Source organism: Branchiostoma lanceolatum, chromosome 1 (genome assembly GCF_035083965.1).
Source record: "Branchiostoma lanceolatum isolate klBraLanc5 chromosome 1, klBraLanc5.hap2, whole genome shotgun sequence".
NCBI classification, from domain to species: domain Eukaryota; kingdom Metazoa; phylum Chordata; class Leptocardii; order Amphioxiformes; family Branchiostomatidae; genus Branchiostoma; species Branchiostoma lanceolatum.
The window spans coordinates 25,417,009-25,441,163 of NC_089722.1; the positions used below are offsets into that span (position 1 = coordinate 25,417,009).

Consider the following 24,155-nt stretch of genomic DNA (forward strand, 5'->3'; position numbering starts at 1 on the left):
TTATTATTATCAAAAGTCTGAAAGCCCAACTTCCTTTACGTGTGGTCTGATCGTACGGCGCCAGTTTAGGAAATGAACATTAGTGCAAGACACGTAAGGTAGTGATCAGAAGATGTGTTGTGCATTGTTTATTCGCAACGGAAGGAAAACTGAAGAGTCGCCGGGCTGCGTACCTGAAACGCGAGCCTTGAATTCAAAACGCCTTCGTCACTGCTGCCCCGTATACGCACCAGAACTGGCTATATCCCGTATCAGACAGGAACTGCGGATTACAGATCCTCTGAAAGTGGTGTCAGCCTCAGTTAACCAAACACGTTCCCCTCACAGTAAGTGCTATATGTTTACCGACATATAATGTATCAAAGTCGGCGTTAGGCATTTACCGATTTTGAACAACCTATCCCAACGGAAATTATTACAAAACCCATTCATCATCTTGTTCCTAACACAAAGATTTATTGATTTTCTTAAGAAGGACGTATGATATACGAAACTCTTGCGGAAGCACCTCGGAATATCTGTCTTTGGCATTGCTGATGAGAACACTGGTCCGGAGATCGTCTGCTGGTGACGTCATGCTCGGTAAATGTCGTCAACCTCCGCCGTAATAACGGCGGCTCCCGACTGATTAGAAGGTTTGCGACAAAGAGGCAATGATAGAGGACGCACGGATAAAAGAAAAAGCCAAAAAGGTGACTTCCTTTCTAACTAGATGCCACGTCTTTTCCATTCCCTTCCTAATTATAACTTTGTAAAAAAAGGAAGGAACTTGCGGATGATGACCGGTGCATTTTGTATACAAGGCCATTTCCGACTTTGCGTTCCGATGCGGTTTGTTCATCATAGTAATTAGCAGTAGTGATTAGTAACTAACCACAGGTTAGGTGTAGACGGACCTTTCATGTTGAGCCACGTATGTGAGGAATGCTCCTTTCAAGCCGCAAAAAAAGAAAGTGACTATTAGTGCTCTAGTTCAAACCTCTAAAAGTATAGACTTGTCTGAAACATACATCAGAATGGCGGTCGGGAAGTATTGAAGGCAGTGTATGCTTATGCGTAAGCTACCACGTGGTGGTACGTCGCACATGTTGTTAAACCAAGCATAAGCAGTGCTTTCATGATGTTAGATGACTATTAACCAGTGTCTGCTACCCACTGATCGTTGGTCATCACCATTGGTCATCGAGTGACGGGAGAGAAGGTATGGGCCGTGTAATATAAATAATAGAACACACAGGACCTCCCTCCCCTTCTTTTGGGGGTGCTGGGTTCTTTAACGTGCAGGGGTTTGACGTCAGAGGCTGTCGCATACACGTGACAGAAGGCTTAACCATCCGATCACTGATGCAACTCCAACACCGCGTGTCCGAGCGCGGTTCGAACCCCCGCCCTCTGTATCTACGGAATTTGATCCATATTCCTGTGAGCTACTTTTAAAAGCAACACCAGTTGATGATAAAGTAGACAATATGAAACCCTTCTCCATCACCGCATTTACCTTAACGGAACTTCCATTCTCTGACCTCAAGTATGCGTGTTGAGGTCATCTGGAGTATCAACAAGCAAACCAGATCTAGAGATCCTGGGTTCGAATCCCCTGACATGTCACCGATGTTGTGCCCTTGGCACTTTGCACGACTTTCCTCGCTCCCCCCAGGTGTAAAAATGGGCACCTGACTTCGGTTGGGGAGGTAAATGGCGGTAGAAGGAGAGGGATGCATTCCAATACTGAGCCCTAGACACCGTGGATAACAACCCACTGCCCCTACGGCCTCGAAAAGGCTATGGGACTACCTTTACCTTTACCGACAAACAATCTCCCTGAATGTAACTGTTACAGTGATAAGAATCCTGTATATTTGTAACCTTTATACCACTAGTTATAAATCCAGGCCATTTCAGACAATAATCAAAGTTTATGTGTTAATCCTGGATGTGTTGACTTCATGTTGTTTTTCCGATGATTATCGTTTTTCTACCGGACAAAAACAGAAAACAAAAGAAGATAAAGATTGAACTGCGTCAATCAAAATGTTATCAACGTGGGTGGGAGGACTTAAAAGCAGGTAGATACACCTGTGATAAGGTAAGATAAAAGATGCTGTCACACCTGGTATTAAGGTAAAGAAAAGTACCATCAGCCTGGCTCAGTACATGCACAGTAACGTAAACAAGGCAGTTTAATGATTTGTTTGTTATTGATAACTGCCTAATGAAGTGCAAACAAACAAAACCATTTGTTGCCCAGAATTCCAAACAAACAAACAAGACAGGACAACACCACGCCCTCCTCTTTGCGCAGTTTGTCTGTGAGGTAAAACTACATTACCTCCCCGCTGCAAAACCGGATTGCCTACCTGTTCAAAATTGTTCGCTTATCTTTGAATGCTGACGGTTTGCAGATTTAAGGGAGAAGATTAAGTAACAAGCGGATACGAGAGAATTCCTCGCATCGTTGTGCAACTAGCTACTGTCATCATGATAAACCCCAGTCCCATCTTTAAGGGCGTCTCACCTGTACTTAAAACTGTCTCCAGACCAGGGAGCTCTTAAAAGTGTGTTGGAGGAGATGTTAATCTAAACGCTACAGCAATAACACCATTAGTGGCACCATCATTCCGAATTCCAACAAAAACGCTAAAGGGCAAACGCGCAATTAACGAGATTAGGTCTTATCCACATTTTCTAATTAGTGAGATAGTCATGAAATCAACGCTCCCATGAACACAAAACATACCTGGCGTTGTTTTGGGTATCTATTGAGTAGAAAAGTTACACGTAGGTATGTTTTAAATGTGATGATTACCTGGTAAACGCGTGAGTAATTGCTTTGTGTGCAGGGCCGTTGGGGGGTAAAGGAATATTTTAGTAAACACCAAACGTAAGCCAGGTATTCAATACTAATATGTGTACAAACTTCCCGGACCCTGAAGCTACTTCTTGAGATTTAAGTTTCTGAATCTCTGTTTAATGGCAAGAAATTTTGTAGGTGTAACGCGACGTTGAAGCAGTTGTATGATATATTTTCCCTTGCTCCTTGTTCGTTGTGTCTTATCTACAAGCAGATGTAGGAGAAGGGGAAGATTTTTAAAACGTTGCGCTACTAAAACGACGTACTAAATGACGCAAATACACGCGTAAAACACCGAAACCCGGACCCTACATCTGCTTAGAGATGTAACTTTGAATTGATATTGTTGGTTCCACGAACAGGTGGTCACTGTAGAGTCAATAATGTGTTCAATATAATATGCTGATAGTTAATATGATGATGATGATGTTGAATGGATAAAAGATAGGAAAATCCCTGTTCTACCGCTGATCTATAACAAGACAAAACGTTATTTCTTGTGACGAATGCTGGTATTGTGGAGGGATCAACGGTCACTTCCTCCGCTGGGAGTTAGTAAAACCCACCAAACAGTCTAGCAGCAAAACAGAAAGGATATAGTGATCACCCGACACACACAAATACATACAAACACACACACACACGCGCACACACACACACACACACACACACACACACTCGCATATACACACACACACACACACACACACACATACACACACACACACACACACACACACACATTCATCAATATCTTTCACTAGGATGAAAGTATACAATTCATGTAAAGCATAATCATCCCTTCCAGTGCTATAAAATGAATCTCCCCTTCCCACATCCCAGCTTGTGAACCCAACTGTTGCCTGCCGCCTGCAGACGTTTTGATTACAGACAAGATAGCAGCTCAGGACCTGTTCTAGCGACAATCTGTGTGGTTCACTTTGTACTTCATTCTGACGGAATGCAGCTATCTTCTGAAATATCGTATTTGGGTGGTAGGTTGTCATGGTGTGGTGAAGAAAGTAGTATGGAAGACAAAGATAAGTTGCGCTTACTGGTATCATCTGGAGGATCCAGACTGATAACAGGTGAAAAGGCTGAGATGATTTCAACCGGAAATGTCATGTCATACTCCGGCTGATCCACCGTTTGTTCTGTAAGAATTCCCTGGCGGCCATCTTACCCCCAAAAGATCATCTTACAAAACAAGTGATTTATGTGTAATAGAATTCAAAGCCTTTGTTGTTATTTTTCATTTAATTAAATGATTGGGTAAGACTATCATCAATGTGTAGCATTTTCATGGTGAAAAATGCAAGAAATGAAAATAACCCTGATAGAGGACACGATGAAACGTCTGTACATATTTCACCATCACACATGTTGCATTTAAACGTAAGCCATAGGCCCTGTTTTTGTTTTTGTCCCAGGCATGATATTAGAAACCGTTGACAGTCTTAAATACGCCGTGCCCGAGCCAGTCGTGACGTTTTACACCTGACAGCTGCCCGGACGTCAAGGTCACATTTGAACATGCAGGGGCGTAGTAAACAAGAAAGTAGTTCCAGACTTTTGTGCGTTTTGTTAATGTCCACCTGTACCTATGTGGACTTAAGACAATGTCAGTCACTTATCTGGCATCCGTCCAATCTTAAAATTAATTTAGCGACGTTTTTTGCTGCACGTCCTAGCCTCACCTCTTCCATTCTTCCATCAAGCTTTTTGAGCGCGGTTACCGGTCCCATTGCTCGGGGAACGCAATTCATTTCCTGTATGTTTTGGCTCGCGTTGATATCAACAAAATTACAGCATTTTTGAAACCCCGTCTTCGTCTCAGGTTTCCATCCCGCTGCTCAATATGCGCAGATGTAGACAACAAAGGTATGATGATCCTTCCGCAGGGGGAGCTGGGTCGCTCCATGTCGGACAGAGGTCATCGATGTGAGACGACGAGTATCAGCATACAGACACCATGTCCTAGATGATTCTCCAGTCACGCCTTTTCTGAGCATTCTTCAGTTTCTTCTAAGCAAGTTGACGATGAAAGAAAGGAAAATGAATGAACAACTGTATGTTATTTTGATCTCTACGAAGAATGGGTGATGAGGGTGGTCAGTGACATGTACTCTTGTACTCTTCCATTTCATTTCCCTCGTTCGTTCGTCATCACTCACAGTCAGCAATGCATTGTCTGTCTACAGTCGCTCATTCTTTCGTTCTTTCGCATATCCATCCATCTCTGTTTTGTGTGACGTCTCCCATCAACACACCTGTTGAGTCCGTCCCCATAAATCACCGTATTGATGCGGCCCCTCGCTGTGCGTAATGATGGCCGCGCCACCGCCAGGGTTCCCAGGTGATGCGGTTTGCCCTTATTTCACACCTGCAGACGGACCGAACTTTTATGTGAGCAATTTGGGACCTCCCAACGAGAAACGGCTCTCCTGAGGTCAGGGGTCACCTCATCGGTCATTATATTCCGTTTATTCCTTCATTACATCAACTTTTCCACTTACAGCCCTGCCTAATGCACGGGTGTATCAAATTGCGTCTCAGAAAATGCCAGCAGTTTAGTGAATTACTACAAATTGTCTTCACCAAAGCTTTTGTCCACTCCTTCAGTGCGTTGGTATCCTACGAAGTAGACAAGCTCGGGGAAAACGTTCTTTGGTGAAGTGATATACCACCATGGTTGTGACTAACACACGTGCCTCAGGGCGCTGTGGTCGGAATAAAACTAATTTGGATACATTTAAGTTCGTTGAACATGCTTGAATGACCTGCGAGGGGAACGATTAAACGATAATGTACAAAACTTGCAAGGTGGTGAACCACTTGCAATTTCTTTCGCTAATAATTTTCTGGGTAAGATTCTACAAATACAACCAACAGTTGTGACATTGTCTGCGATGTTGACACTGTGCGACGACGTCTCGGTGTCCTTTCTCGTGCCCTTTCGTCCTGTGGACTCCTTTAATGCGAAGGAGGGGGAGAGGGTGCAAGGATCCGCGGGTTTCCTTTCACTCAACCGCTCCGAGGAATATTTTATTCCTGGAGACAGCAGGACCTCCCAGGAAGAAAGTAGCGTCCGACCCAGCTTAGGTATCTTCACTACCTTTCCGTCAATGTCGAAATGAGAGAGATTTGTGTTTTCTCTTGTATCGTCTGCGAGACTGCGACCGTGTCCCGACTGGTCAGAGATCTTATCTGTTGCGGCATTCGGTACTGATCCAGACCTCCCATTGCTAAAGTTGGGGGAGGAAAGAATGACCTTGGAATGTATCAAATGCTTTCCGTTCAAGGTCTTAGATAACACAACATCCTCAACTCCTCAGCTCTTTGGGGATTTTGAATTAATAAAAATCAGTCATAGGGATTGCGATGCAGTATGGTTGGTCACTTTTGTGATTTCGATTTGAGTAAAAGGTGTCAAGGCCAGGATTTTTGTATACGCAAGAGTTTTGACTCATCTGTGGCGGATGGAACAGAAATAGTAAAACGTAAAACATTTTCAGAGTTCACAGATCTACAGAGAGAGTAAGAATATTGTTTGCATTGCTGTCTTTATCATGGTGACATATGTCTTATACATTTTCAGTTAGTTGGGAGCCGTTTTACTATATTTTCAAATCAACCGAGATAAAAGTCAATGTCCAACGAACTCCTCCCTTTCCTTTGTCTCGGTTACAACAGTTTATATGGTTGGTTACTCCTCCAATAAGGTGGAAAGTGATCAAATGTCAGAGCAATTTATCGCCTAACATTTTGTTAGCTTTTTTTTCGTCTCCCAACTTCTGTCAGACCTCCCACGACACAGCGGGGGGTCATAGGAAGGTCACGTGCCGCACCAACTCCTACAGGTGTGAGGGAGGAAAGTATTATGGGTCATTTACAACATGGCGGAGGTGTCCAAATGATTCAAACTGACAGCCGGGTAGTTGATAAGTGGGGATAGCTTTCTCCTCATTTGGACCTCCCACAATCACAGTGCTTCTCGGAATATTAGGGGGGATAAGAAAAAAGAGCCTTTTGCCTTAATTATAAAGAGAGGAAACCGATCTTCCTCGGAGTACAATAGAGCTACATTATACATAACGATTTTTCAAGGCATATGTAACTTTTCAACGACGACGATGCTTTATATTACTAAACAACAGCAAGGAAACAGAAAATGGATAAACGAATGATAACAGATATCCTAAAGATACGTTCACACAGCTAAAATAAATAAAAAATACCCTAAAAATGTTTTAAAAATGGTGGGAAGAACTGAAACACCTGTTTTTCTCTTCCAGGGCGACAGTCCAACTTTTATTCGACTCTCCCTATTTAGGCTAGATTATTATTTCCATGATGCTAAAACGTTTGCCTGGGACCTTGATAGCAGGTTATGAGGATGTCAAGGCCAAGTATCATTGAAACTTGTTTGTTTCTGAATGTCCCTGTGCCCCCCCCCCTCTTCCTGTCACCCACCATTGTCTCTTGAGGTCAGCCGAAGGTTAAACTATTCGACGTCTGAACCGCCTTGTCTCGACTCTAAGAGAAGTTAATTCACTAAAAGTGCAATGGTCGCCTTGCAAATAGCCGTGGAAATGTTCCTAATGTAGTCTGGAAAAGACTTTGTGACCATGTTTAACGATATAATTGTACAGTCATGTAGTCGTAGTGTCGTCTGGAGAGGAAGGAAGTCACTAGGTGGGAGGGGTTCTGGTGCGACCAAACTTCTCAAGTATCGTCCCGAGTCGTAGGAGGGAGACCTGTTCGTATGTCCCGAAAACTTCCTACCTCTCAGGGCAACAAGATTTAAAATTGTCCCTCCCCTTTGTCTGTTATACCCCGGGGAATTTCTGTATATCCGTGGTGACATCTGTTAGCTGGGTCGTCTTTGGTGGGCTGTTGTGACCCATCAAGTCGAGAACAATGCTCCGTGGTTCTGTCTTAATTTTCTGTGATTTACTCTCTTCTCTGTCTCTTCGTGAAAGGCCTCAAACAGGATCCGCAGTACTAAGAAGTGGCTTATCAGTTCCGCCTTGAAGCGACAAGAAGTCAATACAATCTTTTATTTTCAATTTTACCCGTCTGGTTCAGGAATTGTGACCTATATAAGATGGTGACAACATGTCGCCACAAGGGCAGACAGTCGGAAACCTAAAAACAAACAGAGGAAAAGTGGGCGGCTTTCCCTTTATTCTGGGTGTTCCTAACTGTGCTCTATGGTTCAACCCTGATCTGGAGATATTTTGATAAGGACTTGCCCTTTTTTATCTTTTAAATGTAGGAGGGGCAGAGATTAAAGTCTGTATGAACTGCGGTGTAAGCGGTTGTAAATATGGCAGAGTTGACAAGCTAACATTTTTACGATGAAGCATTGTTTCTACCCTATTTTCCGGGTACGGCTTCCTCGTTTTAATCACGAACGTCATGGTTTGGGCTATGTCCAAGTCGTAACAGAATAATAGATAAGAAATCTGCCTGTATGATGATAGAACGTGTAGGAATGTTATCATACGATAGCGGATCTTCTTACGTAAAGGGCTGTATTGGAATCTGAGGTCATGATCAGTACTCACATTTGTATGTGACGTTTCTGTGACGTGAAAATGATGGTAAATTTTGGGATGATTTTGTCCTTGATTTATCTATGACGTTCGTAAAATGTTTTGTTAGTTATCAATACGCACTAGCTTTTTATCTATTACGTATCATTGTCAATGCTTATCCACGACGGTCGATATAGAAATGTATATGTGCAAGGCAACATTGTTTCAATCCCGTACAAATGGCTATGTATTTGTCCAAGACCTGAGCAGCTTTCTTCCTGTATCGTAAATATGAAAACTTTGGGCGACATCAGAAGTTTTTGTTCTGATGCAGGAAGCGGATGGCAGCGTGGTTTCAATCCACTCGAGTTCGGCAAAAACCGTCTATTTCCGTGACTCCTCGGAAGCCCTTGAGAGTTTGGAATTTCGTCCGCTCAGGAACTTTGTACTTTTGACAAATAAAGTGTTTTGCCCGTGACATAAAAGAATGTGTGGGCTATCAAAACAGCGTCCTACATCTTCATAGTTTGTAGATATTGTCGTCAAATTCCGTCATCACTAAGATATGCTCATGAAGGTTACGTGGTGTACTTCACATAAATAATTCTCAACTTACATCAACACTCTCCTTGTCAACGACGGAACGTTACGTGCACGTGTTGATTGTTGTGTTGTCATTTCCTGTCTGGCATTTTCTCTAGATTTTAAGTTTTATTTTGATATTTCACATTTATCGGTATTCTTGCCTGTTGAAAACGCCACACGATATCGATTTTCATGTCATTACCTTGATTAAATTGTCTAGTTTTTCTGATTTTTCCGAACAGGTAACGCTTATTTTTTCCCGCCACGTGGGTGTTTGTGTCACCCCACATTCCTTAGCAACATTTATAACGTCCCGTAAGCATTCAAAAATGTTTCAAACACGTTCTCTGTTTCTATGTGTTCTGACCAGCCAGCCAATCGGCGTGGGTCTTGCGGCCTGCCGTCATGTGGGTACGTTGACACCCCCAAACCCTCCCTGGAGCGGTCTGAGAGGTAATTACCTACCTGTCATGAATAGCATTACACTGGGCGTTATCGGGTGACCGGGCTGGGGGTATATATATTGGCGGGAGGCCAGGCGCTACACGAGACCGAGCAGAGCTGCCTACTGCACGCCTCGCGTAGCTAACAGTGGATTTGCATTCTTAAGCCTTGTCTATATATAGTGGCTGTGGACACGACTTTTAGACCCGACTACTAAATAGCAGTCATGGCAATTACTGTAGGGCGCCAAGTGGCAGTAGCCGTGCTTTTCGTCGTCGTTGAGAGCGTTTTTGCCAGGAATTTGATTCCGTCCGCGTTCTACTTTAACGTGAGCGTGAGCGGAGACGGCGAGCGCGTGCTGAGCGTCGTGAAGGACGGCGTCTTCTCTCGGGAGACCTCCGTGGTGCTGCCCGAAGGGACGCCCCGCACCCCCACGGCGGACATCAGGTTCCGCCAGGTGACCGACGGCCGGCTCTTCACGCAGGCGGTGTACGGCGGGGACGGCGTGGTCAGGGACTGCGACGTCAGGGAAGACCGGGACGCAATCGACGGCTTCGTCGCCTCGTTCCTTGCCGAGGGCACCACGATGACAGACGACGCCGTCCGAAGAGGGCTCGTCTCGGGGTCGGACTCCCTCCGGAAGGACTACCTGTGGACCGAGTTCTCCCCACTTGTGGCCGACGGCAGCGAGGGCCTCGTGTCCAACATCTTAACCCTGGTGGACTTCAAGACGGCGAAGGGGAAGTGTCGGGAGTTTGAGAAGGCCGTGAAGAGAGAGATGCACCGGCAGCAGGAGAAGAGAGACGTCGGCGGCCGGACCAAGCGCGCCGGCAGCTGGCTCATCTACCCCGGGACCAAATGGTGCGGAGCCGGTGACATGGCATCCAAGTAAGTCTTTTCCCCTTTCTTGCGACTTAACTTTCCTGTGTCTGTAATTGCATTATGTGTTAATGCCTTTTCTCCTGGAAAACTGTAATATTTGTCACAAACTAGGTGACAGCTTGTAAATAGGGTTGGATACACTAAATACGAATGACTGACTCGCCACTGACATAAGTGTTGCAGAAATAATGCGGAGTAATCCAACCTCTAGCCTTCCGTAATGAATTGTGTGGGTACAAAATTTGATTTACCCCGTCAACAAAGTGACAGAAGCGCTCTGGCCACGTCTGAAAAGACTGTACCGATTGTTAGTGCCTGCCTGCCGGCTTTTACCCGCGCTGCGCGGCGTAAACGTGCCTCAAGGGCGAGACGACCAGGTATGTCAACTTAATAAGAATGGACAAGCAGCCGGGCAACTTTCCTCTAAAGACAACATGTGGTGTATAGTTGATCTGTTTTCGTCGCAGTCGACAGTCTCTACTGTTTTCTCGTCAAGGACATCAAATTTGTGTTACATGTTCAAATTTGCTGTTTCATCTTAATACACTTCCACTACTCGGTAGAAAATGTAACCATACATTTCCTGCACTTCTATACACTACAGTCTAAGATTAGCCCTTTGAGAAGACCGTAACTAGTAGTTAATGATTCTGTACACGTTTGCTACCCATTCCGAACTGTCTCTTAAATTGTGGCCTTGTTCCATCCACCCTCCGGCGTAGTTTTTGTACCGTCCCCGCATCCACCTGCAGGGAAGTCCGCCTGTAGGTCTGCCTATTTGAACAGCTTATGTAAAAATTTCACGGACATCGTTCCAATGAATCGAAAGGTTTTGTCTGCAAGAAAAGCAAGTGGGGGTAGCCCGAGTCAGCTCGGGTTTATTTCTTCTCCAAACGTTTCCTTAGCGTAACGCGGATGTCTGTCATCACATCCAGGCGGGTAACCCGTCCAGCGAGGGGCTGTTCTCCACTCTACAAATAAGCTGTGCACCGATTATTAGCGGGGTTTTCCGCCCTTAGTAACATCGCGGGGGCAGCTTGGGGCAAGTTCTGGCCCAATGCCAACAGCTCTGTGAATCTTCTCCATTCTAAGCCCTTGTCACAACATTGCGGTTGTGCGGGCCCCGAGGCCTGTGCCTTTTAACGAGGACAAAATTACATCGTATGTACGAGTCTGGGAGACTTTAGACGAGACATGAAGATAAGAGTAGCCAAAGTTTGGAATTTTTATGACCGCTCCCGCGACCCGCTTTGATGTTGTCTTGATAGTATGGCAAATTCACGTCCAACATTTGATAGAACATGCGTGATTGTGGGGGAGAATTATTAAGTCCTGGTCGGTAGATGGCGCAACTGGGAATTCCAGGGGGCTATAGTTCCTTCCTCCTCCTTGAATCTAATTGTTTTTCTGTGTTTTGTCGACAATTTTGCATTTCACTTTGTCCGCCTGCCTCGTCCTTCACAGTTAGGGTTGGGTCGCCAGGATAGCGTGCAAGTTTGGGAGATAACCTTGCTACGAGACGACATTGCAGGATTCTCAAGTTTTCAGGCACGAACTTGAACTCTGCAAGGTTCCTCCCCGACGGGATATTGTCTTCTGTCTCGTTGCGTGCTGCTGAATTCCCCAGATACGTCTCCTGTTTACGTTTAGATGCTATCGTCTGGAATTGCAAAGATATGTCGTTTTGTTGTTAAACAAACTCTGGACGTTTTGACACTGGGAATGAACGCTATTTCCCCGCCTTGCTCCTTCTGTCTGCCCGGCTCAGAACCATTAATTTACAGTCCCCTGCTTCTCGAGACGATATCGTCTTACACCCGAAGAAAGCATGTTTGTTGATTCTGAGATACTATCTCAAATTAGGTGTTAGAGTCATCTGTCATTATACCGTTCAACCGTCGCACAATCTTACGGTTCATCTGCAAAAGAAATTTGGGTTTTACTAAATTATTTCACTCCGTTAGTGACATGTCAACTACAAACAGGTGAATTCTTCACCTCATAGCCTTAGACGGACAACCTCATGTTCAGGTTACATCCCGACAAAGGTATACTCTTGTCACTCGCATCTGGACGACATATCTTGTCATCCCTTGTTTTTCATTCAGTAAAATCATACCTCACGCAAGTGCTGTCTTACCATGTTAACCCTTACACTGCGATGAAAGCAGCGGTAAACCGTTTCATATGTGAGTGTCACTAGTACTGCGCGCGCTATTTTTCAACCTCGGAGCTTTGTCGGTAAACAAACAGAGGTTGACATCTACCTTTCAATGCTTAGTAAACAAACTCCGGACCTCGATCACGAACTCACGGGCGTCACAACCACTTGTAGCTATTAGCTGGGCATGAACGAGCTGATTTGTCGGATTCTGGTGAGGACAGAAGCCGCCGCTACAGAAAAAGCAATGTCTGCAGACGACAGGTGCACATGCAAAGGGATACCCAGAAGGCTTTGTTCAAAATGGCGGTAGTTCAAATCCTGGTGATGTGTTTTTACTACATATTCAACAGGAAATCGGAATTTTACCTTATTTTCCTCGCAGATGACGAAGAAACTTTTCTAATTCCATTGTGAAAGTTTTATTTTTCTTTATCCAAGTTTCGGCAGGTGAGAGGGATCGGTTGCTGGCCGTGCCATCTTTCTGATGTTAACGTTATCACCGAGATATTCTCTCCGATAAGCTGACAATAGGACATGTCCGCCACTTCCGATGAGAGGACAGCTTGTCCCCAACCCGCATTGTTCCTTAAAGAATTCCCGCTGCAGGGAAGGGCAAAAGGCCATCGCTACACAATGTGGGTTATGCTAACAGCCCGGCTAATTTTCGCCCATCAAGGAAATGTGTTTCTTGGAGCGACGTCCCGTCTCAAAGTATGATTGATCACAGTGAATAACTCAGGAAGGAGACTAGACGAGAGGTGAATAGATAGACATTCGTTGTGGTCGAGGTGTTTAACACCGTTTAATAAAGACTACAAAAAAATTATACGCATTACGTTTTCACGTTTTAGTGGAAGCATGCACACGGAATTTCCATACACACCTGCGTTGGAATGTAAACAATCAACAAAGCTAAATGTAAACAATAACAGGGTAGTATATCACGTAAGCAACAACCCGCGTGGCGCTAGTCACTTGGCGGAACTTTGAAAATGGGCGATGTCTGGATAAACAATGGCGTGCTTTACCCCTTCCAGGTGATAAACTCTTCTCCTGCCGGTATGCTATGTGTGAAGCGTCCTGAAAGTCACGGGGATTTGGGGAAGGGGTATTCTCAGGTCATGTTGCAGGAGCCCAGTTTATGTGAAAACAAGTCATTGACAAAATCAATGTCGAGCTAAGATTTCTATGGTATCGTGGCGCTAGTACTTGCCCTTTACTGTGTCCATGAACCAAACCTGTGTTTGTAATTACCTTCCACTACAACAAGTTTGACCCCCAAAACGACAACGCTAGAAACTGCAGACGACATAACGTGACATCTGTTGAGCCGTGCACATATTTGGTCTCTTCTCAGTGCCTCGTAGTAAAGCATCCCTTCCGGTGTCCTATATAATGTCGGCATCCCGACCACGGCTTGATCCACAAAAACCACGATGTTTGATTCAGGTGTTGCTGCCGCTTGTTTTATGTTAAAAGTCAAACCGCCCGGAGCAAAGCCGGATTCTACCACAACAAACAGATCTCAACCCTGCCGCAGACATTAGTAGAACCCCAAGGACAATCGCTATTATCTATTTCCTCACTTATTGTCTGATCTCCGACCTGGGGGTCTTTTACCTGTCGATCAAAGGTTTAGACAGGTGGTATGATCAAATACGTCACATCGTGCCGATACCGGGATTGGAGATATACGGCTTACCGATCAAACAATACGACGGTGGGTGAGTCAAACGATCTTTTTTTTATGAACGAGACAAAAACGGAAGTGTAGGTCATCTGGGCATCTATAACGCACCCCACGCGTGCCACGGCACAATTTACGCCGTCTAGAAATGTTCGCGGTGACACAAACAATTATCAGGAACTTGCAGGACAAGAGCACAGTGAGTCAGTCAATACCGAGCGTTATGAAACTTGCCTCACTTCTTTTCGGTCGATTTTATTGCCGCGCCTTTTTCTGGTAGAAAAATGAAAGACCACTTGTTTTGCTGTCATTCAAATGACCAAAGGAGCACGAACCTGAAATTTAACCTTGGCCCAAAACTGTTTGGTTGAGGCGACGAATGCTCAGTCAAGACCCAGTGATGTTCTTCGAACATGTCAATCAAATACAATGCGTCCTTGTCCACTGTTAACATGTTTTGAATGCTGATCAGTGAATGGAAAATTCACAACAAAGGACTTACTAGGACTGACAACACATTGCAGGATGAAATCGTGCGTAAGTTATGTCTAAGCTTCGTATCTCAAGCATTATCAGCGTACCCCTTGAAGTAGTCTTGACGTTATTGTTAGATAACTCCACGAGGTGAAAGTGGCAGAGCTCACAATACCCACCCTTCCCGCGGAACTCCCTCAAAGGACCACCGCAAACACACGCGACTAATACCTTAAGACAGTATTTGCTTGGTTAACAACCAATTCTTGGGAGTACAAGAAAAGACGAGAGGGTCTCAGAATTATCTTCTTAAGGTGGCACAATTCGTAATGTGGCATTAAAGGTATTTAGCAAAGCCCTGTCGGTTTTTGGACGCCTTTTGACTCAGTGTGTACAATTTGGGGGTGGGTGCGCCCCCTTTGTTGGTGCTCCACTTTTGCAACCTTGGAGGGATTCCAGTTCCTTCAGAGTGGATCGTTTGTGTACAGATGATACCCGGCCCTGGCATGGATGAACAGTCCTGAAAAAGTGAAACCAAGATCATAATCTATTAACTTGAGAAATGAAGATAGATAGAGAGATAGAGAAGCGAAGGAAGATAGCAAAAGATAAAGAGAAACAGACAAAGAAAAAGGGAGTACTAGTATGTGGACAGTTGTTAACATCACGGTAACTTCACAAGCTTCAAAGTCACCGAAATCAAGGCCGATTTTATCGTCAATGACGACAGCTGTCATATCAGTACAGCCTACAAAGCTTAGCCATGCCTAAATATGTCATCTACTTCAAATGTTCATGAACCACTTCTCTCTCTGTTGGAACGCAAAAGACAGACGGATTTAGTTTATTGCCAAAGATTGTCATACAGGTGTTGTCAGGTGTCGCGTTAATGTCTTAGTCCACACAGCACTCAAGACGCTGAAGCTCACACCCCTCTCACTTACCAAACAACACCGCAGATGTCCCGGATTCTGTAACAGAGAGAGAATTATCTGTATTGACAGGCTTCGCTGTTAAGTGGCGAAACAGCCTCGTACTTTGTGCTGGAAGGCAGATTCCTCCACTCTAAAAGGTTTGATATGGTTGGGGATTAACGCTTCGGACAACATGTGCGTCCACAGGCGACATACTCGGGCCTGGCCAAGGGCTTGTTCTTTGTACCAGCTCTGCCTGGAATGCCGGGAATGGCAGGTTGGATGTGTTAATACCGTTTGTAAGGACGCCCCCGAGTGAAGATTTTACCCACGATATCAGATACCGTCCTTCTTCGAGAAAGGAAGATTGTAGGATGTCACGTCTCGCGAGAGACGATACCGCGAGAGGTCAGAGGGGTCAGTAATGGATGTTGGTTTAGTCAGGCTGAATCTCAGAGAACATCTCATGGCTTTGCGAGTCAAATAAAGTCTCGAGGGCTAGAGCTGTATTTCTACACCTGTCCTACTTTTGATTTTAAGAAACAACACGAATGTCCAAAAGTTCAATGTCATCCATGCCCGTTCTAGAATACACATTTGTCTCTTGAAATATTTCTTAATCCAAATGGCCAAGGAGGTCCTTGATTCATTTTATCTTTTTCTCCCTTTTCTGCAGGTTTGATGATTTGGGAGAGGAGGCAGAGGTGGACAAGTGCTGCCGAGAACACGACCACTGCGAACACCGCATCCCAGGATTCTCCTCGGCATACGGCTTCTTCAACTACCGTTTCCACACGCTGTCACACTGCGACTGCGACGACAGGTGAGACTGGGCATGACTCGGGGAGGGAGGGAGAGGAGATAGAGGGAATGTAGAGTAAGGGGAAGGACGGAAACAAGATGAGAGGGGGAACAAGGCCAATAAAAATTAGAGGAAAGTGGGAGGAAAGAAGACAAAGGGAAAAGGGAAAAAAGAAAAGCGAATTGATAAACTAGAGTACGACGGGTAGACTTCAGCACGGGGATCATAGCGATTGTTTACCATGACATATTAAGGAGGATGGAGAGAGAGGATTTACGGAGAAGGAAGCGGATTAAGGAAAGTGGGAGGCGCGAAACGGAAGGAGGAGAAGGATTAGAGTAGGAAGACAAGGTGTGGGAGGCCTGTTTTGACTTCTTGTGAATGGGGTATCTTTCCTTTTCCGTCTTGTCTCGTCTGAACTCCTGTACGCTACCTTTGATCTATACGACCCTGACAGGACGCCCCCTACCCGACATTCCTTCACCATGGAGTAGTAAGAACGTAATCTCCAGGGAAATGTATGGCTACGGTCTGATTAGCAGGGTTTTGTGCCATTTTGTACTTTCTCTATTGCTGCACTCTTAGACACAGGTGGACAGAAAGGAAGAACACGCACTAACAGAGAAACATATAAAACGCTGGCAAAAAGGAAAAGCGAAAACAAGCCGGCGTCATACACCTGCTTGGGGACTAGCAGAGACGAAGTTCTCACGAGCAAGGGTTGCAAACATGTGTTGTGATGGACGTCATTAAGGGCAGGGTCCCCACAAAACTGCACCGTCCGTTCCACCGTTTAGCGCACCTGTCGTCACCCAAACAAAGGCCCAGTCGGATTCTCCCTTTCCCCGACAATATTGACTAGTTGTCCTGTGGGTGACCAAACAAGACTCCGTGCCCCTTGCCGGGCCCGTCTCACCGGTATCATGTTAGTCTGGGACTGTTTGTGGTTTCATAATCCATTGTTGGCACGTTTGTCTGGTTCAACTTGCAACAAGACCTTCGAAGTGGGGTCAGCGCGTGCCGCTCCATTTTCTCACGCTTGAGTTTCAAGTGTTGATGGCCAGACATTGTGCCCGGTGTGTTCGCGCCTTTGTCCCGGGCTGTCGCCAAGTCTTCTGCGGCCGGCTTGAAAAGAACGTCCTCTCGCAGGTGATGCGGCGGTTTTGTTGATAGAATGCGGGATGAAACAGTCACGTTGGCCCCCCGTAACAGAACCCCGCTTTTTTCCCACGCTCTTTCTAAAAAGTCTGTAGTAAATATGTGTACCATATATATGTACTAAATATTATATACCCCCTCCGGATCGAAATATTCCCACACTATTTTCTTTCTTTCTTTTCACTTTTTTGTTTGGTGCCGTTAGTCGCGCTCATACAAGACACAAACAAGGACTAACACGGCGACAACGGCAGTCTATGGGTGTCAATAAACCATTGGTTTACAGGATTGTTAGGTAACTCGTGTTTTAATTCTGTCAGCTTGTGTAGTAAAAACTACTCCCTCATAACATCACGATTGAAAGTGTAAATCTTGAAAGAGAAACAAGAAATAGACACTTCCATGTGTTGGGATAGCGTACAGTCTCTCAAAGATACCTTCGCCGTAAGTTCGTATGTAAGATTGCATTGGGTCCTTGCCAAGTGCTCGCCATGTTGCGGTCGCCCCGCTGTGCGCCGTACGTTGTGCCGAACACCACAGGTACGCGACCGCAACATTCCGCGCCGTGTTGACGTTTGTTTAAGGGGACGACCCCAGGTGTGTACGTACAACATTTGTAATCGTCAGATAATGTTTCCAAGCAGTGCCGTGGTGAAATTCCTCCGCTGTTTTGTCTATTCGTTCGGGTGGCACAAAACGTGCGTCTATTTTCTCAGGAATGCAGGTTGATATTCTTGAGGTGCGACCTGCCAACTCCGATCAGTTCAGTTCATCCCTTCAAAGCCTTCCGCCCAAAAACCTGCGTAACATTCGCCCTTAAGGTACGGAGTGATGACCTGCCGGCCCAGGTGTACAAAATCCACAACTGCAATCCCAAAATCTAGCCCAGAGCCTAGCAGGTGGTCGCGTCAGCCTTAAGAAAATACGTGAAATCAAGTTTTTTTATGGAGTAAATCAGTGTGCATTAAAGGATTACAGTGAGTCGTTAAGTCGCTGTCGTGAGGACGATAAATTATGCGCGGGGACAAAAAGGCATGCTACCGTCCAACCGGTATGGGACGGGCTCGGAGTCCTAGTGTTAGCAGATAAGACAATTGGCCTGACATTTATATACCCTGACAAGCGAGGGCAAATCAGCACAGTGAAACATCACCGAAAAGCCAGCTTGGACTTGGATCCTTCCTACTCGCTTTTAACGCGAAAAATGTAGATGAGAGCATCCAAAAGTAGTCAGCTACATTTAGCTGATTTCGGAGACAGCCGTTTCTGAGCACCTTGCCTTGTAACTAAACACTGCTGGATACTTCGCCTCCACTTCTTCTCTTTCTTTATTTCAAGGGAAACTAGTAATGAAGCCTGCGATAAGTACAGGTTTGAAGGCGCAGATTTTCGGCGGTTTCCGCACCGGTGTCATGTCACTAATGCAGGTGCAAGCCGCCTTCTGGGTCAAGTGACATCCAGACTGTAAGATGACAGGCTGTGTTCGTGCGATGTAATTATTCCCCGACCTTTCCCTTTGAAACTGTGGCCTCGGCGACTCAGACCAAACAACCGCCCTGTAATCGGTCTAATACCAATCTCGTTGTTCGTAGAAAGCCAGCATTTTTCCGGACATTACTTTCAAATGAGGTAGGCTCAGCTGCAGCTGTACAAGTCGCCGCATGGTGGCGCTTCGTCACGAGATGGCCACATCTCTCCACAAATCTTGACTGGAAGTAGACGATTACGCAAACCGATAGCTTCCACGCATTTCGGTTAGGATGGCCTTTTGAAGTCTATTCAAGCGTTTTGAAGTTACTTTGTAAGGAGAACAAGCGGTAATTGTTAACACTGTATCTCTTTCAAGGTATTTCCTTATCATGATGATCGGGTAGACAATGTCTATTTGTCTCTGCGCGTTGGTGGTCTATTCTAATGGTATAAACACACGCACCTTTTCATTCGGGAAGAGACGACAAGATAACATTGTGTCTCTGGGATGATTGGTAACCTGTTTTATTTTGTTTCTGACAACAAACAAATGTGTTTACCTCTTTCAAAGATACGGAAGTGCCTCTGTATCTGAAAAAAATGACGTCATTTTTACCAAGAAACTATAAGATCCTAAAAGCCTTCCTTGGTACAAAAGACAACCTGTTAGCAGACCGTGAGTAACGGTATCCGAACGTTTGAACACGCTGATTCTGTTCGCTAAATTCGCTGCATTGTTAGATTCACTTTGATTTTGTTGAGAACTGTGAACAAATCAAATCACCCGATCACGTTCTTCAAAACGCTCCTTACCATTTACGAAATGAAAGAAGAGGTTTCAGTGTTATCTCAATTGCCCGAAGCACAGATCTGTATCGCGTTTCTCCTTCGGTACAGGCGCCTTCTTCACTGAGAAGTCATTTTATCCACTCCTGTTTAGTGGTTTTTGCGAGGGTGGTGGTCTCATTTTAAGTGCGGTAAGTAACCGGCCGGGGGCGGTCGCGACAAACTTTACACCACAAACTTCGGCACGTGCGCTCAGGTAAAACCTCTGCACGGGACAAGCAGGTGTCTCGGCCGTCTCCTAGCAACCAAGACACGGGCGAAACAACCGCTTTAAAAAAAGAGAATGCAAAGAACCGTAGTGAGTATAGCAGGAATAGTTGACCACAGATCAAATTCCTCTTTAACATGTTTGGCATTTTTCTGCCGTGTTTGGCAGTTTTACCTGTTTTAAAGAAAGTTTTTACAATGGGTGATTAGGCATTCCGTGCATAGTTGTTGGCGTCACATATATCTTCGTGGCAGTTTTTGTCACAAAGGCTTTCAAAATGAATAACGATTTTTCACGATACCAAAATGTCCGAAATCACGACAAGTTAGTACACTTAAACCATCACATGAAACAACAATATTGTGACGTTTTGTGAGGTTCTCATGCAAACCATCGGTTTGCTCTTAGACTGGCATGGATGACTTGTTTCAGACATGGTCACGCTGCATAGCACTTCAGGCTTACAGTGATACGTGAAACAGTAAAGGCCACCTCCATCACCGTATTGAAAACTGCCTGGCGCCGTCCGACCAAGGAGGTTTACTTGGTCCGACACAGCAAATAGGTGTGGGAGAGGAAACTCGGGAAAGGTTAGAGGTTTGCCGTATTCTTTCCCTGACTGTCGCTTCTGGGTGGGCCTTGTACATCAAGCGTGAACACAAGAAGCCGGACGGGGAAGAAGAAAGGAGAGTTTTGGCAGCGCTAATTTCCGCGCCAGGTTTGCAGTTACACCTTCACGTCAGTTTCCTCACGTCTTAAAAACAAGGCGGATTAGCAATACATCCGTTACGCGTATCTTTGCGTTCCTCTGCGGTTTCTACCGGGTTCACTTGAGCTCCAGCTGCTGTTCCCTTGTGGGCAACCCTGTCTTAATTTTTATCGACGGTAAAGTTAAACCTGTCAAAAGTATTTACATTTCCTTAGGCTAACTATCCGGCTTGACCCGACAGACCTTTCTCTTAATAATCACATATTTTTCCTTTCATAAGACGCAGAAACTCATTAAGCCGTAATGGAAGTTATTTCCTGGGGCGGGTCGAGGTGTGGGGTATTACTGGGAAGTAGTCGCCATCCATCAAGCTATTCACACACTTCTGAACACTTAAAGTCCGCAACGTTTCCGTTTACATATCAGGAGAAGTCGTTCTCCAAAGCCTTCGGCAATTTAGCCTGGGTTTGTACCTCCCGAGCCTGATTCACCTGTCACCTGTTTTATATGTGCAGGTGATAAAGACTTGAAGGGAGGAAGTGGGGCTTATAGGATAAGAAATGGTATAACCTTAAAAGGTGTAATTTTATAAAGTAGAGTTATATGTAGAAACTGTGCCTTGCAATGTTATTTTGTTTGATACAAGGTTCTCTGATGACAGAATCGACATACATACAAACTTCTTTCCTCCAGTCGGTTGATATTATATTCAATTTCATACTTGTAGAAAGAGAGTAGCTAATCAAGTGTTCTTTCATGTTTCCACAGATTCTACAACTGCCTGCAGACGACCAGGAACCCCGTGGCTAACATGGTCGGCAAGATCTTCTTCAACGCCGGGCAGCCGCCGTGCTTCGATCTCAACGAGGAACATGGCTGTTTGAAGCGCTCCTGGTGGGGAGGGTGAGTACTGCAGACTTTTTCTCAATTCCCATTGAGCTTTTGTGCACCTACCAATGGAAATCCTGAGGACACAAAATAAAGGGATTAGACAGGGACCATACACGGACATAGAACGTGTCAGCTGCAGTATACTCTTAGTAGGCATGTATACAACCTTTCAGCAACTAACACGGAAGTTTGGTTCAAAGAAAGTGGGAAAAAATGAGAGTTAGACCATCCCTGTATCAACGACCTTTAAAACCTCATTTCTTTAAAAGGATTTGTTGACCTTGTTAGAACCTGTTGTAAGTTAGAAATTATTATAGCACAGAAATGTCAAAAGGTAAAAAAACATCTTGGGAAATGGGGAACATTACACAATCATCTTGTGAATTAGGAAACACGTTTTGCAAACTGTTCTGGAATATTATTTAGGTTTTTGTCTTTACACTGTCTAAATTTTATGTATACCTTTGTTTTCCTACTACATGTACTGTATCATACTTGAAATGCAATAAAAAAAGTTTAAAAATAAAGAAAAACTCATTGCATGTGTCCTGACCAAAGTGTTCCAAGAGCTCATGAAAACCCACCATCTCTGTTGTACAGGTGCTACAAATACGGAATGACAACAGTGGCCACGCTGAGACAACCAATGAAGTACGAGCCGTCCAAAATGATTCCCCAGGACGACAAGAAAATTAAAAACAACAACAACAACAAAAATATCAACGACGACAACAACAGCCGGTCGTCGGAGGAGAGAAGTTCCAAGAGAAGGCCGCCATTCATGTCCAACAAACCGAAGGCATCCAAACGCAAAGTAAAATCCAAGAAGATTCTTCGTGGTCTCATGGGCCCAACAAGGAACATCGCAAGGAATCATTACTAGAGATATCAAGTATCTTGAACATTCTACCAACAGAAACACCATCGATAAAGTACTTTGAATCCTTTATATTTACACTCAATCAGGGGTTACGTTCTTTCTCTCACACAATTAATGTTTTTCATCCCTCCTAACATATGGCATCATTCTATATAACAGCATATTAAGACCTGTCACCCAAATATAAAGATAACCGGTGTCATCAGTGTAACGTTACGACGTGACACGTGACCAGTGGCAGCATGAATGACCATTGCCAAATTCGTCAACATCAGCACATCGTACCGACTTCAGCCTCGTTTTGGTACAAACGCTGTCCCGGGAGATTTAAAAAGAGGTCTATTGCTATGAAGCACAGCTAAGGGACTGCCAATTATTGCCCCGTCATTGCTGGACAATGTTGATAGTAGATCAAACTAGTAAAAAGATTCGTTTAACACTGCATTTATAAATGATTTTGTTCTTGAAATCAGTAAGCTAATACTGCTTAGATGGATGCATCACTTGTATACGTTTTCTTTGGGTTCCAAATATGATATCATATGTTTTAAACGAGGCTCATGATCATATGAGAAGTTAGACGAGGTAGTATACGTTTTCTTTGGGTTCCAAATATGATATCATATGTTTTAAACGAGGCTCATGATCATATGAGAAGTTAGACGAGGTAGTCCAGACTCTACCCTGAGCCCCAAGCACTTCACAATATAGTCCACGAGAGACTTCTAGCGAGCTGTAACGACACTACAGCTGCCGGGTGGCAGCTTGCATGATTCTTGCATGTTCACTGTAATATCATTTGAAGAGTTCGACAATGTTTTCCTTACCTTATCTACTGTACATGTATTTATTGTAACGTTACCACCATGTGAAGCTAAAATGGCTGCTTTGTACACTTGGCTGCGACATAACTGTAAAAACGGTTTGAGTGAATTGCGCATTAACATTTGTATTGACAGCCTACGAAATTACTATTGTATGCATATATGTCACACTACAAACCTTAGAACGCCATTTCTTGTTAGTTGGTGCTGTTTTTCTATTTATTGTGTTCTACTATGTATGTTTCATTATCTAATCGCAAGTATGGTATTGGGCACGTGTATTTTGTCAGCCTCTGACATAAAACTTGGAAATGTTTCTCAGCCATGACTGCAAAACATGCAGGGCTGACCTCACATGTACTACCTCCTACAAACGTTAGATGGCGCAGCTGTTTAGCCAAGCAACTGCAATGTTAAAAGTACTTGTACTTGCTTTTGATTTGTTCAATACGTATACGAGAGACGTTTGGCACTACCGAATTGCTTATTCCTATGGAACGCATATATGTTCATTGTATCATATCAATGTAAATAAATCGATAAAGACAAACATTATTTGTGGCTTACATGGTTGTCAGTAAGTGCTTTGATCTATTTCATAAACGTTTGACCAGTAATAACATTCGATTTTTAAAAATACTCCGTCTATGAAGTTGAAAATGGATAGCAAGATATTGCAGATGATTACGTCCATCGGCCGACAGGACGTTAAATGGAGGTCCCGTGTTTGAGGAGAACCACACCTCGAGCTCGTTGAAGAACCCACCACACTTAATATCGAAAAGAGTAGGGGTCCTTCCTGGTGTGAGATGATCAAACCTTGCAA

General features: G+C 44.5%; 1 protein-coding gene across 1 annotated transcript; it reads left to right on the top strand.

The window, feature by feature from the left end:
* The first annotated feature begins 9,483 nt into the window (after positions 1–9,483).
* Positions 9,484–23,884, top strand: LOC136444446 (uncharacterized). Its single transcript, XM_066441993.1, has 4 exons — positions 9,484–10,308; positions 16,218–16,364; positions 21,503–21,637; positions 22,226–23,884. Exons 1-4 carry the CDS (start codon positions 9,647–9,649, stop codon positions 22,506–22,508), a joined length of 1,227 nt encoding a protein of 408 aa, XP_066298090.1. The 5' UTR covers positions 9,484–9,646; the 3' UTR covers positions 22,509–23,884.
* Positions 23,885–24,155: the final 271 nt, after the last annotated feature.